This window comes from Oratosquilla oratoria, chromosome 10, assembly GCF_046742065.1.
Source record: "Oratosquilla oratoria isolate Oo_2021 chromosome 10, ASM4674206v1, whole genome shotgun sequence".
Lineage (NCBI taxonomy): Eukaryota > Metazoa > Arthropoda > Malacostraca > Stomatopoda > Squillidae > Oratosquilla > Oratosquilla oratoria.
In genome coordinates, this window is record NC_134786.1 from 25,650,007 (window position 1) to 25,664,472 (window position 14,466).

The window sequence follows — 14,466 nt, forward strand, 5'->3', positions numbered from 1 at the left end:
ACCAAGAAACATTAAAACTACACCCATAGACCTTTATTACTCACAGATACTCTCTTCTCTTCCTCCACAACCACCAAAAACCAGCCTCCGGAAACATATTCATAATCATATCACTCACCGCTCCATTAACACACTGAAAGACAACACACTGCTGCATGCCAGACCCCCTGATATCCACCCTTCTGAATCCTCTCTCCCACGTAAGGACAGAGTCCACTTGGCCAGACTGCGATGCGGTCACCACCCAGCACTTCTAAGCTACCAGAAGAGGCTGGACGACCGTGTTGTGAACAGCTGCCCAGGATGTAACACTTCACCCCATACCATACAACACATAATGGAAGACTGCATTATACACAATCATGCACGCAAACAACACAACATACACTCTATAAAGGATTTGTGGGAAAACCCAGTTTCGGCTGTGGCCTTCCTTGGGGAGACGGGACTGCTCGGACAGACAGTCTAGGGAACGACAACAACAACAACAACAGTCTGCAATTCATTGGCATAACCCTGGAATATCACATACCTCCAACTCTATGCCTTGGAAGGATTCCACATACAACAGGAACCACTCCCTTACTTCTAATCTTATCTAGTGCATCCTGGAACCTCACAATTCATCACTCTCTAACTTACCCATGTTATTCCCCCCAGCATTCAAGCAATGGGTTTCACACCTTCCCTGGCTATACACTTTTCAATCCTGTCTCTATCATCACCTATCCCTGCCCCAGGGACACACACTTGGGTCCTATGCTTCCTGTATTTGTCGCAGAAGGCCATATCTAAATATCTCACCTGGCTATCCCCTACAACCAAATTCTTACCTGTGGGCAGGCATCTAGTAACTACCCTACCCTTCTTCTCTTGCATCTTTGTTTATTCTTCTTGTAGACCCACAACAGCTTGAAAAGAGTTTCTGCATTCAAGTGGGCCTGGTGAGGGCTTTTTACCATCTGTGTTTTTTGTTTTTTCACAGTTTTCCTCCCAGGTTCAAAACATGGCTTGTTGTCAGTGTTTTGGGCCTTCGAGCAAAGAACTTGATTCTCCTCTATAAGGCCCTTAACAGTCTTCTCTAAGGCTTACAGATCTATTATGTAGAAATTGTACCTCTTCGGCGGTGATCACTGAGACACAACCACTTGCCATCTTAAGGGTCAAGTAACTAAAACTATAAATGCAGAACTGTAGAAAAATCTTTATAACACCTTTTCCAAACATTGCATTTTTCCCTACCTATTATCTGTTTCATTATAAATACATTGTATTTTTGCTTCCAACATTTCCCCCTAAAAAATGGCCCTACACATGAAGTTTATCAGAAGTGTGTTTGTGGAGTGTAGTGGTCTAAAACTGTGTTGTGACTCACCTATCCCTCAGAATATAGCAAACAAAATACAGGCACTAAACATTGAGATAAACAAAATACATGAACAAAAAACACAAAATTGGCAACCTTTTGTCGACACAATCTATGATAAAGTAGTAACTTCTGTCTGTTCATGAACTCCTGGGGTTTGGGAGATAGACCCCCATAACCATATATATTCTGATACCCGATCACTCCAGGTACTTGGATAACTATATTTCATTTCCAAAAAAATATTATTTTGGCTAGGGTTAAGGGTAAAAGGGATATGGTGGGGTAACACACCACTACTATAGTGTCCCCTTAACATGATTGGCATTTTGTGACAAAAATTACTATTATTAAACAAACCATTGTTGCCACAAACTATGATAGCCTTTGTAAAAAGCATGTAAATCTAAAATGATTGTATAATTTTTGCAAATGTTTAAATATTGGTTATATTTATTTTACTTATTTGTGGGCAGTAATATACACAAGTTCAAAGATAATGAAAAGTTAATTCAATTCTTCTCTTACGGCTGAATATATTTTATTTCCAAAGGGTGTATCCACCCTCAATTTTTTTTTTCCTCAGTTTAACATGTGTTACCATTTCCATTGAGTTATATTGATATGTGTAACTTTTCTCCACAAATTCTAACAAAATTAAAATGATCATCATTTACCCAAAGCAATACGCGGGTAATTTGGCTAGTCACAAAATAAACACCAGAAAACTGTACATGACACCTGACAGCATTCCACTATCCAACAGTAATACAGCACACTCTCATGCAGAAATAATCACAACAGTCAACTTACCCTCAATCTGACAAGCACACTCATAAATAATTTTCCACAGACAAGCCTTCTCTCCCCTCACCTTGATGATCAAGGCATCATTCAACATAAGAAAGACTTCCCAACAGACCCAAACTACACACCCTTCATAGAAAGCCAGATGAAACACATAATCCATAACTTTTTGCACTCATCTATCGGGTCCTGACAACATAAGTAACATCCACCTAAAGCACCTTGGACCATGTGACATACACACACTCACCAACATTACGAACTGCAACACTGCATTACAAACACAACACTATACCCAATATCTATGTCACACACAAATACTCTCTTCTCTTCCTACAAAACCACCAAATACCAGCCTCTGGAAACATATTCATAATCACATCACTCACTGCTCCATTAACACACTAATAGACAACACATTGCTGCATGCCAGACCCCTTGATATCCATCCCTCTGAATCCTCTCTCCCACAAAAGGACCGAGTCCACCTGGCCAGACTGTGATGTGGCCACCACCCAGCATTATGGAAGACTGCATTATACACAATCACGCATGTAAACAACACAACATACACTCCATAAAGGATTTGTGGGAAAACTGTTTGGCTGTGGCATTCCTTGGGGAGATGGGACTGCCTGGACAGACAGTCTAGGGAACAACAACATCTGGAAGCATGGGAAAAGCATCACCATCCCTAACTCAACAGTTCCAGCATTACACTTCTCTGCACCCTCTCCCAATTCATAGAATGCCTCATACTACAACTTGACACACCATATACCCTTGCTGATCATATTGGTTTCCAGCCTTGCAGAAAAAATAAAAAGATAAAAAAAGAAATTGAAAGCACTCACTGGACCTGCCATCATTAAAAGGAAGAGGTGATTTGACAGGAGTTTGCAGGTTTTAAAGGAAGTACTCTAGTTAAAATTGACAGGGAATTTCTCTTGGTTTGTTGAGATCATAGGAACAAATAAAAATTAAGAGGATGTCAAAATAAGTTTTCCATATAAATTAATCAATTCCTGGAACAGTTTATAATGTAGCCCAAGCTGGAAACAAGTTGACAACCTCCCACCCTCCAAACCCAACCAGTGTTGCAGGCTAGTGGACTAGCATTCATTCTTCAGCCTATGCCCAAGATTCCCCTTTTCCAAAAGTACAAATGAATTCATAAATCAACCATTGCCATTTCTCTTTAGGGTATGTGAAACAAATTAGTATAAGTGACCATTTATTGTGAGTTGTATTACAATAACTACAGCAGTAAATACAATTTCTTTATAAAACACAGCCAATGGATACAACATTCAAAATGGCTTTTGCTGAAAATATTATTTGAAAATCTAATCATTCTATCAGTTCACAAGTTTCACAACAATAAACCATCTTTTCTTCTTCACAATGTAAATGCTGAGGGTTTGACTCAACTTTTGCAGATATGTGGACACAGAGCTTTAATGAAGAGCACTAAACTCCTACATATTCAAGACATGACAACAAAACACACCAGTCTGTCAAAAGTAATAATTTACATCACAGCCAATGGAAAGCATACATATACAGATTCATTTGAAGAAATAACTGCCTGATTTTTATTGAGCAATTCTTCTGATGCATCAACTATATTATGCAACTTTTAAAAAGAAAATCACATGGGGAAGAAAACACTGTATCAGTAACATTTTCAATGTTTAATGTTGAAATGAGAAAATGATACTGCCTCTATCTCTTTTTCATTTCTGAATTCGGCCTTTGTAATGCGAGAACTTGGGCTGCCAGTATTACGCAACCAGTCTTTCCTATGGAGAGAGAAATAATATATTACATATATATACAAATATATATGTATGTATATATATATATCACACACACACACACACACAAAATGGAAGAAATAAAGGTAACACAAAAAGAAATAAGAGATCAAATAAAAAACCTAGATGTCAAGAAATCGCACGGACCAGACGGAATTGCAAATTGGATACTAAGAGTGTATAGATGAATTGACAGGCAAACTAAACAAGATAATAGACTCCTCACTCAAAGAAGGAAAGGTACTTCAAGATTGGAAAGATGAAACATAGTACCAATATACAAAGGAGGAAATAGGGAAGACCCTACAAATTTAGACCAGTATCCCTTACAAGCACAATAGCAAAAATATGTGAAAAAGTCATCAGAAATAGATGGACCAAACACTTGGAAGAAAATAAAATAATAAACCCTAAACAATTTTGCTTTAGAAGTGGAAGATCATTTACCACAAACCTAATTTGCTTTTACTCGAGATTGAGATAATACAAGAAAGAGATGGCTGGGTAGATTGCACCTTCTTGGATTTGCAGAAGGCGTTCGATAAGGTAACACATAAAAAATCAATAAGAAATTTTTAAATAATGGGAGGAATACAGGGTAAGCTACTAGAATGGATGAAGGACTTCTTAATTGGAAGAAAAATGAGAGTGGTACTTAAGAGACAAAAATTCGAACTGGGAAGATGTGAAAAGTGGAGTCCTGCAAGGCTCTGTATTGGCTCCTTTAATGTTTGTCATATATATAAATGATATGGATGAGGGAGTAAATCGTTACATGAACTTCTTTGCTGATGATGCCAAATTACTTTAGAGAGTAAAAACGGAAGAAGATTGTAGATCGCTACAAGAAGACCTAGACAAAATATGGGAATGGAGTCAGAAATGTGAGATGAGCTTCAACATTAAGAAATGTAGCATAATAGAATTTGGAAAAAGCAAAAATAGAGTATCAGGTCAATACAAAATTTTAAACAAAAAAGTAAAAAAAGTCAATTCACAAAGGGACCTGGAAGTAATCATCTCAAGTGACTTGACACCTGACAAACATGTCAATAAATTATTTGGAGAGACTTTTAACTTACTAAGATCAATGAAAGTGGCCTTCGACTACATAAACGAGGAGATGGTTAAAAAAATAGTGGTTACACTGATAAGACCTAAACTAGAATATGCCGCAACATTGTGGGCATCCAGCACAAAGAACATAAACATTTTTAGAAAGAATCCAAAGAGCAGCGACAAAAAAGGCACCTACACTGGCAAATCTGACATACGAACAAAGATTGGAGAAATTACATCTGTCAACACTGGAACAGAGAAGAGAAAGAGGTGATTTATTGACCATTTACAGAATTACGAAAGGGATAGAAATCTTCGATAGAAATGACTTATTAAAGTGGGTCATAAGAGAAACAAGAGGACATGAAAAGAAACTAAAGGAGGACACTTCAAGAAGAGCCCTGAAAAAGAATAGCTTCCCATATAGAGTGATTGATGCCTGGAACAAACTGAACAGAGAAACAGCGAATGCCAAAACTATACATGATTTTAAGAATAAACTGGATGCAGAGAGATATGAAAACAAGTCACTATGAGCATAACTCATCCCGTAAAATATATATATATACCATATATTGGTATATATATACATTTTACGGGACAAGAGCTATGCTCGTAGTGACCCATTTTCGTATCTCTCTGCATCCAGTTTATTCTTAAAATCATGTATAGCTTTGGCATTCACTGTTAAAAAAAATATATATATATATACACGATTTTAAGAATAAACTGGATGCAGAGAGATACGAAAACGGGTCACTATGAGCATAGCTCTTGTCCCGTAAAATACTAGGTAAATATACACACATACAAAAGACTAGAGAAAGGAAGAAGCAGAAACAGGACTGGTTTAACAAAAAGTGTGAGGTTGTGGAAAAGGCCAGGGATGTGGCTTGGGGAAAATGGAGCAATAAAACAAAAGAAGTTTACAAACAAGCTATGGATGACTATACAAGAATTTGCAGGGAAGAAAGTAATTTTGAAAGAGGCATGGTAGATAAATGCAAAGATGAACCAAAACTGTTTTACAGGTTCATAAATTGTAAATTAAGACACAGGGAATAAACCACTTAGTTAATAGTGGGTGGTGAGGTATCTGAAGAGGCCTCAGTTCAGGCAGAAATACTGAAAGTTTCCAATCCATCTTCACAAAAAGAATGTAATCTTTTGAGAGAAGTGAAGGGAGCAAAAAAACCAGGTTTAGCATATATAAATATAGAAGTGAGGGAAGTGCTCAATCTCTTGGGATCATAGGATGTGACTAAAGTTTAGGACCTGATGGAATCTCAAACTGGATAATTAATGAATGTAGAGAACAACTTGTGGACAAGATCCACAGTCTAATTACATGTTGATTGAGAGAAGGCATTGTGCCGCTTGATTGGAAAAGGGCAAATGTGGTGCCAATTCACAAAGGTGGAAACAAGGAGACACCACAAAATTATAGCCCAGTATCACCATGTGAAGGAAGATAATTAGGGAAAGGTAATTCCAGTGGGAGGCACTGAAAAAATGACAGTGATGAATGAGGAAACTGGAGGAAAAATAAAAGTTAAGGTGAAATTAGTTATTAAAATAATGAGAGTAGGTAAGGTATTTGGGTCAGATGTCATGTGGAATGTCTAATAAAAGGGAGGTACAGTGATGGTGAACTGACTGGTGAAGTTGTTTAATGTTTGTCTAAAAGAGGGTAGACTGCCAGAGGAATGGAGGAGTGCCTGTATAGTTCCACTTTACAAGGGAAAAGGTGACAGGGGACAAATTAGAGTGTATTAGTTTCAGAGGGATCAGTTTGCTGAGTGTTGTTGGGAAGGCTTATGGGAGGGTTTTGGTTGAGAGGATTAGGAGAGGAACAGAGGGAGTAATTGATGAGGAACAATGTGGGTTTAGGAAAGGTAGAGGTTGCTTGGATCAAATTTTAGTGGTAAGGCAGATATGTAAGAAAGCTTTAGGAAAAGGTAAGGATTTAGAAAAGGCTTATGACAGGGTAGACAGGAAGGCACTGTAAGAAGTAGTGCAGATATATGGGATAGGAAGAAACCTGTTACCCTCTTCAACACGAGTCAAATATTCATGTACCACTGGGTGTTCTAAGGCATGATGAAGAATTTTTCTGGATTTATTTAATATGACAGAAGACTGAGTGGAATTATAGGTATAGAATGAGTACAACAAAACCTATACAGAACTGAGGGAATTACAGAAAATTCAGAAATAAATAATGAGGCAATTTGAAAAACGAATATATCAAAGAAAAAAATGAAAATGAAAGGATGAAAAACAAAAATATCACCAATAACGAGACCTTAAAAAAAAGTGAATGAACAAATTAAATAGGTGACTGAGAAGACTGAATGAAACAGGAAAGGAAGACTTACAAAAAATTAGAAAAGAATAGTTGGAGGACCAATAAAACCAAGAAATAGCTTTCAAAGAAATAATCCAACAACAAATGCAGAATACCAAAGATACATTATTCAAGCATTTAAGAAGAAAGAAAATTGGGTTACAGATACAGTAGACAAAAAGAAGTGCATAGTAGTATAGGGCATAAAGGAAAAACTTGAGAGAAAAAGAAAAGGAATCAACAAGAAACCTTCTAGAAGCAGTACAAGATGAAGAACAAGAATTAGAAAAGGAAAATAGAAGTGCATAGAATGGGGCAATACTCAAAAGAAAAAAAATTTACCTCTAAGATCAAATTAAGGTCACAATTGGTAGCAGAAGTATTAGCAGAAGCAGGAAGGTTGGTAGTGAAAACAATAAGAAAATATATGGATAAAAAGATAGAGAAGGAAAAAAGTTAAAGGTGACATACCAACATAGACGGTCTAATCTCAGGAATAAACAAAATTATTATCTGTCAGAAGAAAATCTAGATATAATGGGAATTGTGGAGATGAAATTAAGGGGTCCACTACTACCAAATAGTATTGGACAAGGATTATATAATCACTGGATAAAAAAACTGGGAGGAAAAACAGGGTGGAGTCATGTTTTTGACTATGAAAAACTTAAATGTGACAAAGGTTACTGAGGGAGAAAATTGTGTTGAAATGATTATGATAAAAGTTGAAAACAGTGACATGAAAAGTAGAAAGTTTGTGGTGACATCTGTGCCCCAAAAATGGGCTTTTGGCAAGAGAGTGATTCTAAAATGTTAGAAGACACAAGGCATCCATTAAATGAGACACAGGACATAAATGTGTACTTATGGGTGATTTTAACTGCAAAGAAATATGTTGGGATAAGATGATAGTGAAAGGCGGAGAGGACCATTGGGGAAATATATTACTTGACTATAGAATATACAATGACACAATGGGTAACAGAAAATACTGGATATAGAAATAATGAAGAACTGTCAAATCTAGATCTAATATACTACGAGCCTGAAATTGCGGATAAAATTTAATACAAAACACCAATTGGGAAAAATGACCACATACTACTCGAGTTTTAACTAAAAGAGGAACTATGGAGAGAAATGAGAAACACAGAAAAAGAAGACTGACGTATAACAAAACAGCCTTTGGAAAAAATTAGAAACTTCAAAAAGCAAATTGAGAAAAAATCTACAATAGAGAGACAAGTGGAAGAGAAATGGATGATTTTGAAAAAAATCTACAATGAAGGAGTGGATAAATATGACCAAGACAAAAACAGGAAAAAGGTGTAGCGAGGTGAAAGATAGAAAAGATAAACGATGGAGAAAAGATAAAAACTTGGAAAGTGGCAAATATATATCAAAGGAATGAATATATAACAGTGAGCAGGGAGGAAAAAAGAAACTATGAGAAAGACATAATAGAAAAATATTGTAAGGACCAACCAAAATTATTCTATATGTAAACAGTAAATTATTCTATATGTAAACAGTAAACTAAAAAACCAACTGGAAATAGTAAAATTAGGATAAGGGGACAAAGAATACACAGAAGATATATAAATGATGCAAAACTGTTGGAATTGAATCACGACACACTAAACAGAAACTTCTTTTTTTAACATGTGAATATTACAGGAGACCTACCTGTCTTCTTAAATAAGTGGGATATATCAAACTGTTTCCGCCTTTTTATGCTATGCTCAGCTTTATTCTGTGACAAAGTCATTGAGGCGTGTGAAATTTGAACTTCAATTTTTTGTAGGGGTGCATGTTTTAGTGCTCCTATTTTGAATTTAGGCATGTTAGGGTGCAGTCGTGAAAATGTGCACCATAAAAGACAAGCCCTGCGACAAGACACTCTAGGAACTCCAGGCCACAGTACGGATAGACCCCACCTATGGCCACCTGCATGTCCTCCGGGTTCCTGTCAAAGCGCTTTGCCCTTCCCAGCTCCATCTTCCCATATTGGAAGCTCTGGGATGCCCTCTCCTCTGACAGGGAACTGGTGCTGTACGGCCAGCGCATCGTCGCCCCCACCGCCCTACGGAAGCTCACACTGGCCCGCCTCCATGACAGCCACCGCAGTGCGGAGGCCACCAAGCAACGAGCTAAGCAAACCATCTTCTGGCCTGGCATAGTGGAGGCCTACAAGCCCTGCCAAGTGCTGCACCATAGCCAGCAGCAAGAGCCCCTCTTGTGTGATGGCTGCCCCAGCTAGCCCTTCGAGTCCGTGTCTGCATACTTCTTTCATGTCGCAGGAAAGTCATTCCTGGTTATAGCAGGTAGGCTCTCAGGCTGGCCTGTCATCATGCCCTGTGGCCAGAACACAACATCTACCAGACATCCGGAAGTTCTACTGCTACTTCCTTGAGGTAAACATCTTCCTCTGCCTTTGCACCGACAGTGGCCCCCCCTTTTACCAGCACCGAATTCAACTGTTTTACGGAACGCTGGAGCATCCATCAAATGGTCACCTCCAGACCTGGGCATGATTATGATTACTAATCAAAAAATCATAATCCATGGCTGTGATTATGTAATCATAATAAAAAATCATAAAATTTGTGTACTTATAATCAAAATTTACTCTGCGGTGATAATCATAATTTTTTTCTTGATAATAATCATTGATTAAAATGTGATTATTGTGATTATTTATTTGTAATTTCCAGCAGTAACAAGATGTTTCACTCCCTTCTGAATATTGATCCAACAAACCTTGACCAGTTAGACTATCCAGTAAAGCTATTCAAACATGAACTTAATCTCATCAAGGAAATAACATATCTTGACACCATTTGAAGTAGCAACTCTAGTGTCAGGGAGAAAATGTAACTTCAAGTAAAGGAATTCCATGCATTCGTGGATTGAAAGCCGAGCTTGAACTGTCACAGATATACAAGTCAAACATAATCACTACTCTCAAAAGCTCTATCGAGAAAATATTGAAGATCTATGAAGACATGGAGATGTTTCATCTGGCTTCACTCCTAGATTCATGTTTAAGATGGACTGGTACCAGAAGTCAATTTCATGAAATCCCAACTGAAAACTAAAGTAAATGAAATCATATCTACTGGCAATAAAGAAAAGGATTCCCTTCAGAAATATAGGGAAGCCCCTAGAAAGAAGTGCAAGCAGTTCAGATTCATGACACCATCATCATTAATGAGCTCTTTCCATGCTTGTTGTGAAAGGATTGTGGTACTTGCCCAGGTGACTGAGGCCCCTCCTGGGTGTAGGTGCCACCTGCATAGCGCTGGTGGCCAGGGATGTTTGCTGCTGTTTGGCCCCCCAACTCTTGGGGTTGGGGGCCAAACAAAATCCCAAAACCCAAGAAAGACCCAACAATCTCAACATCACACTTCTCTGCACTCCTCCAAAGTCATTGAATGCCTCATACTTCAACTCATCACATCATATATTCCACTTGCTGAATCACAACACGGTTTCAGGCCACTACACTCCAGAAACATTTTTCTAATAAACCTCATGCAAATAATATTAAATGGCATCAATTCAAATAGGCCCCATCATAGAACATTTTCTATAACATTAGACATTAGTAAAGCTTTTGATGCTATCCCCTGCCACAATCTAACAAACAAAATATATAACGCAGACATTCACAATAACACTAAAAGATGGCTGGCCAATTGTCTGGCAGGCAGGAATGCTGTGTCATATAATGGCCAATCATTGCACATCAGAAACATTAAGAATGGAGTACCACAGGGCTCCGTTCTATCCCCCACACTCTTTAATCTATACATGCATGATATACCCACATCAGACACCTCAGAAATATTGTCTCTAATTACTACCCTCATTTTTCTTCCAATCAGGAAGTCTTCCATCCATTCAAATAGTTTACCTGTGATGACACCTATTGATTCCAATTTTCTTATTAATTTCTCGTGTGGTACTTTGTCAAATGCCCATCCATCCCTTTCTTCTATTATATCTATTAGTCTCGAGAAGAAGCAGATCAGGTTTGTTGTACATGATCTTCCTTGTCTAAATCCAAATTGGTATGGGTTTAATATAGATTTTTCTTCCAGGTGTTTAACCCATCTACTTTTGATCACTTTCTCACATATTTCAGCTACTGTGCTTGTTAGGGAGACTGGTCTGTAGATAGTTGCATTTTCTTTGTTTCCTCCTTTATGTATTGGTACAATGTTTGCATTTTTCCAGTCTTATGGTACCTTTCCTTCTTTGGGCGAGCATTTAATTATGGTGTGTATTTTATCTGTTAACTCTTCTACGCATTCCTTCAATATCCAATTTGCAATTCCATATGGACCATGCGATTTTCTGACATCAAGGTTTTTTTTTGGTCGCTAATTTCCTTCTTTGTCACAGTCATTTCCTTCATTGGGGGGGATTTCTGTCTCTCTATTCCCTCACAGTTACCGTATTTTTCGGACCATAAGGCGCACCCGTAATTTGCTATTCCCTGTCCTTGCATAAGGCGCACCTGGTCTCGTTATCGGATAATCATGCATATGCGAGTGCATTCAGAACAACATTTTCGTTGTTGAATGAGAAAAATTGGTTGGGATTTAGCAAAATTACAAAAATAAATTATATATATTTTTATTTTGGTCAGTGAAATCAGACCACCTCCATGGACATGCCCTGCCAATACTCCTAAAAAACAACAAACACGTTACGGGAATTGTGGGGAATAAAACCAACATTAGTAGTTTTATTCCCAGAATTCTCTATTCACTTAAAAACACAAGATTACAAATGAAGGTAAATTTTTAGTTTCAACCATGGGCACAATATAGCAATAAAATATTAATTATTAATTTTGTAAATTATAGTGTATCAATGTAATATGCAATTTTGTGAGCGGAAATAAAAAACAAAAAATGTGCTGAAACAGATTTCGTAAGTAACGAAGTCGTGTCGGACGAATGGTATGCCATGTTTGTTATGATAGATGCCGACGTCGAAGTTATGAAAGGATGATAAATTCGTCTAACCTAACCTAAACTGTGTTTAATAAATCATTACCTGCAAATTAAATGTCATCCTGCTCGTCCTCGTGAGAGACGTTGGCATCCCGATCCTATGCTACCGACTTCGTTCATTAGCATAATTACTTGTAGCAAGGTATTTTTTATTTTCATTTCCGTCCACAAAATTGCATATTACCTTAACCCCTTCCATACGGTGCCGCACACGTAGGCGTCATGGACTTAGATCTCGGTGGCAGCAGCCAATGCCAGCCGTACGACGTGTCGTAATAATACTCGCATCATAAAATATAGTCACCGCTTATATCGATCGTTCTCTCTTCACCCGTGAATTTTGATAACCATAGAAAATGCGATTACAAAAGAATTAGAAAGAATGTCATTATGGAGGGGCGACTACAATAAATATAATCAAGACGCCGATATGGCAGCCTCGCGAATACACTCGCTCCCCATGACGCCTACGTGTGCGGCACCGTATGGAAGGGGTTAATACATTTTAATTTACAAAATTAATAATTAATTTTATATTGCTACATTGCGCCCATGATCAAAACTACAAAAATACCCAAATGACTACAGTCTGAGTGGAGCGAGACTATACCAATGCAAAATGGCTGTCTGTGTTGTGGACACTATCATGTCATAGCCATGATAGAGTGAATGAATGCTGAGAGAGGAAATTGTGTACAGGAATGTTCTTGCCATTAAAGAGAGGTAATGTGGTCTCATTCTTGACTACAGTGATAAGACTTTGTGTTGTCATGGTGTTTTGAGTAGCAGATGAATTTTCTGAAGATTTCTTAGCAGAAGGAGGGGACATGTCTGGTGTAATGAAAGGGAGTGTAGAGCAGCTTTGAGTACAGGGTTGATATGTCGTGTTGGAAAGATGTCTGGACATGTTCATGGACTAAATTGATAAAAACACACATGCACACACACACAGAATGTAAAGAACAGATAAAATGTACAACATAACAAGTTGTTCACTCAAAGAAGGAAAAATACCAGAAGACTGGAAAAAGTGCCAACATTATACCAATTTATAAAGGAGAAAATAGGAAAGATCCAACAAATTACAGACTGGTTTCCCTTACAAGCAGAGTAGCTCAAATTTGTGAAATTATAAAAAGTAGATGGATAAAACATCTAGAGAACAATTTCCTAAATCAGAGACAATTTAGATTTATTCAGGGAAGATCATGTGCCACAAATTTGATCTGTTTTTACTCAAGACTACTAGACGTGATAAAAAAAAAGGGGACAGATGGGCTGATTGTGCATTCCCAGATCTACAAAAAGCTTTTGATAAAGTTCCTCACAAAAAATATTAAGAAAACTGGATACCATAGGTAAACTACTGAAATGGATAGAGGACTTTTTGCATGGAAGGAAAATGAGAGCAGTGCTCAGAGATAAGAGTTCTACTTGGGAAGAGGTAATTAGTGGAGTTCCACAAGGATTAGTATGAGCTCCAATAATGTTTGCTATTTATGTAAATGACATGGACGAAGGTGTGGAATGTCACATGAGCTTCTTTGCAGATGATGCAAAATTGTTAAAGAAAGTCAGTACTGAAATGGACTCACTATCGAGAGATCTAAACTGGGTTTGAGAATGTAGTCAGAAGTGGGAAGTGGACTTCAACATTAAGAAATGTAGCATAATGGAATTTGGGGGAGGAGGAGGAGGAGGAGGAGGAGGAGGAGGAGGAGGAGGAGGGAAAAAAAAAAAAAAAGTGGGATCTGAAAAAGACCTGGGGGTGATCACAATAGATATGTCCCCTGACAAACATATAAACAAAATTGTCGGCAAAACCTATAACTTGCTAAGATCAATAAAAGTGGCTTTTACTTACTTGGATGAAGGAATCGTAAATAAAATATTAGTCACACTGATAAGGCCTAAATTGGAGTATGTAGTGACACTATGGTCACCCAGTACAATAAATAATACAAGAAAGATTGAGAGAATCCAGAGAGCAACTACGAAGATGGCTCCAACATGATAAAAAAATGTCATATGAAGAAAGCCGGTCAA

At 37.7% G+C, this 14,466-nt stretch overlaps 1 protein-coding gene across 29 annotated transcripts in view; it reads right to left on the minus strand.

The window, feature by feature from the left end:
- Positions 1-3,394: 3,394 nt before the first annotated feature.
- Positions 3,395-14,466, minus strand: part of LOC143029166 (acylphosphatase-1-like) — a 72,336-nt gene continuing 61,264 nt past the window's right edge. For 15 of the 29 annotated variants that reach the window (XR_012966782.1, XR_012966792.1, XR_012966781.1 and 12 more), the window contains one exon: positions 3,395-3,975. Coding sequence is in view for 7 of the 29 variants with exons in the window: in XM_076191653.1 (XP_076047768.1) it covers positions 3,861-3,975 (115 nt within the window). In the remaining 22 variants the exon portion in view is untranslated. The remainder of the gene's footprint in view (positions 3,976-14,466) is intronic. The other 14 variants (XR_012966784.1, XR_012966785.1, XR_012966794.1 and 11 more) reach the window with 9 other exon arrangements.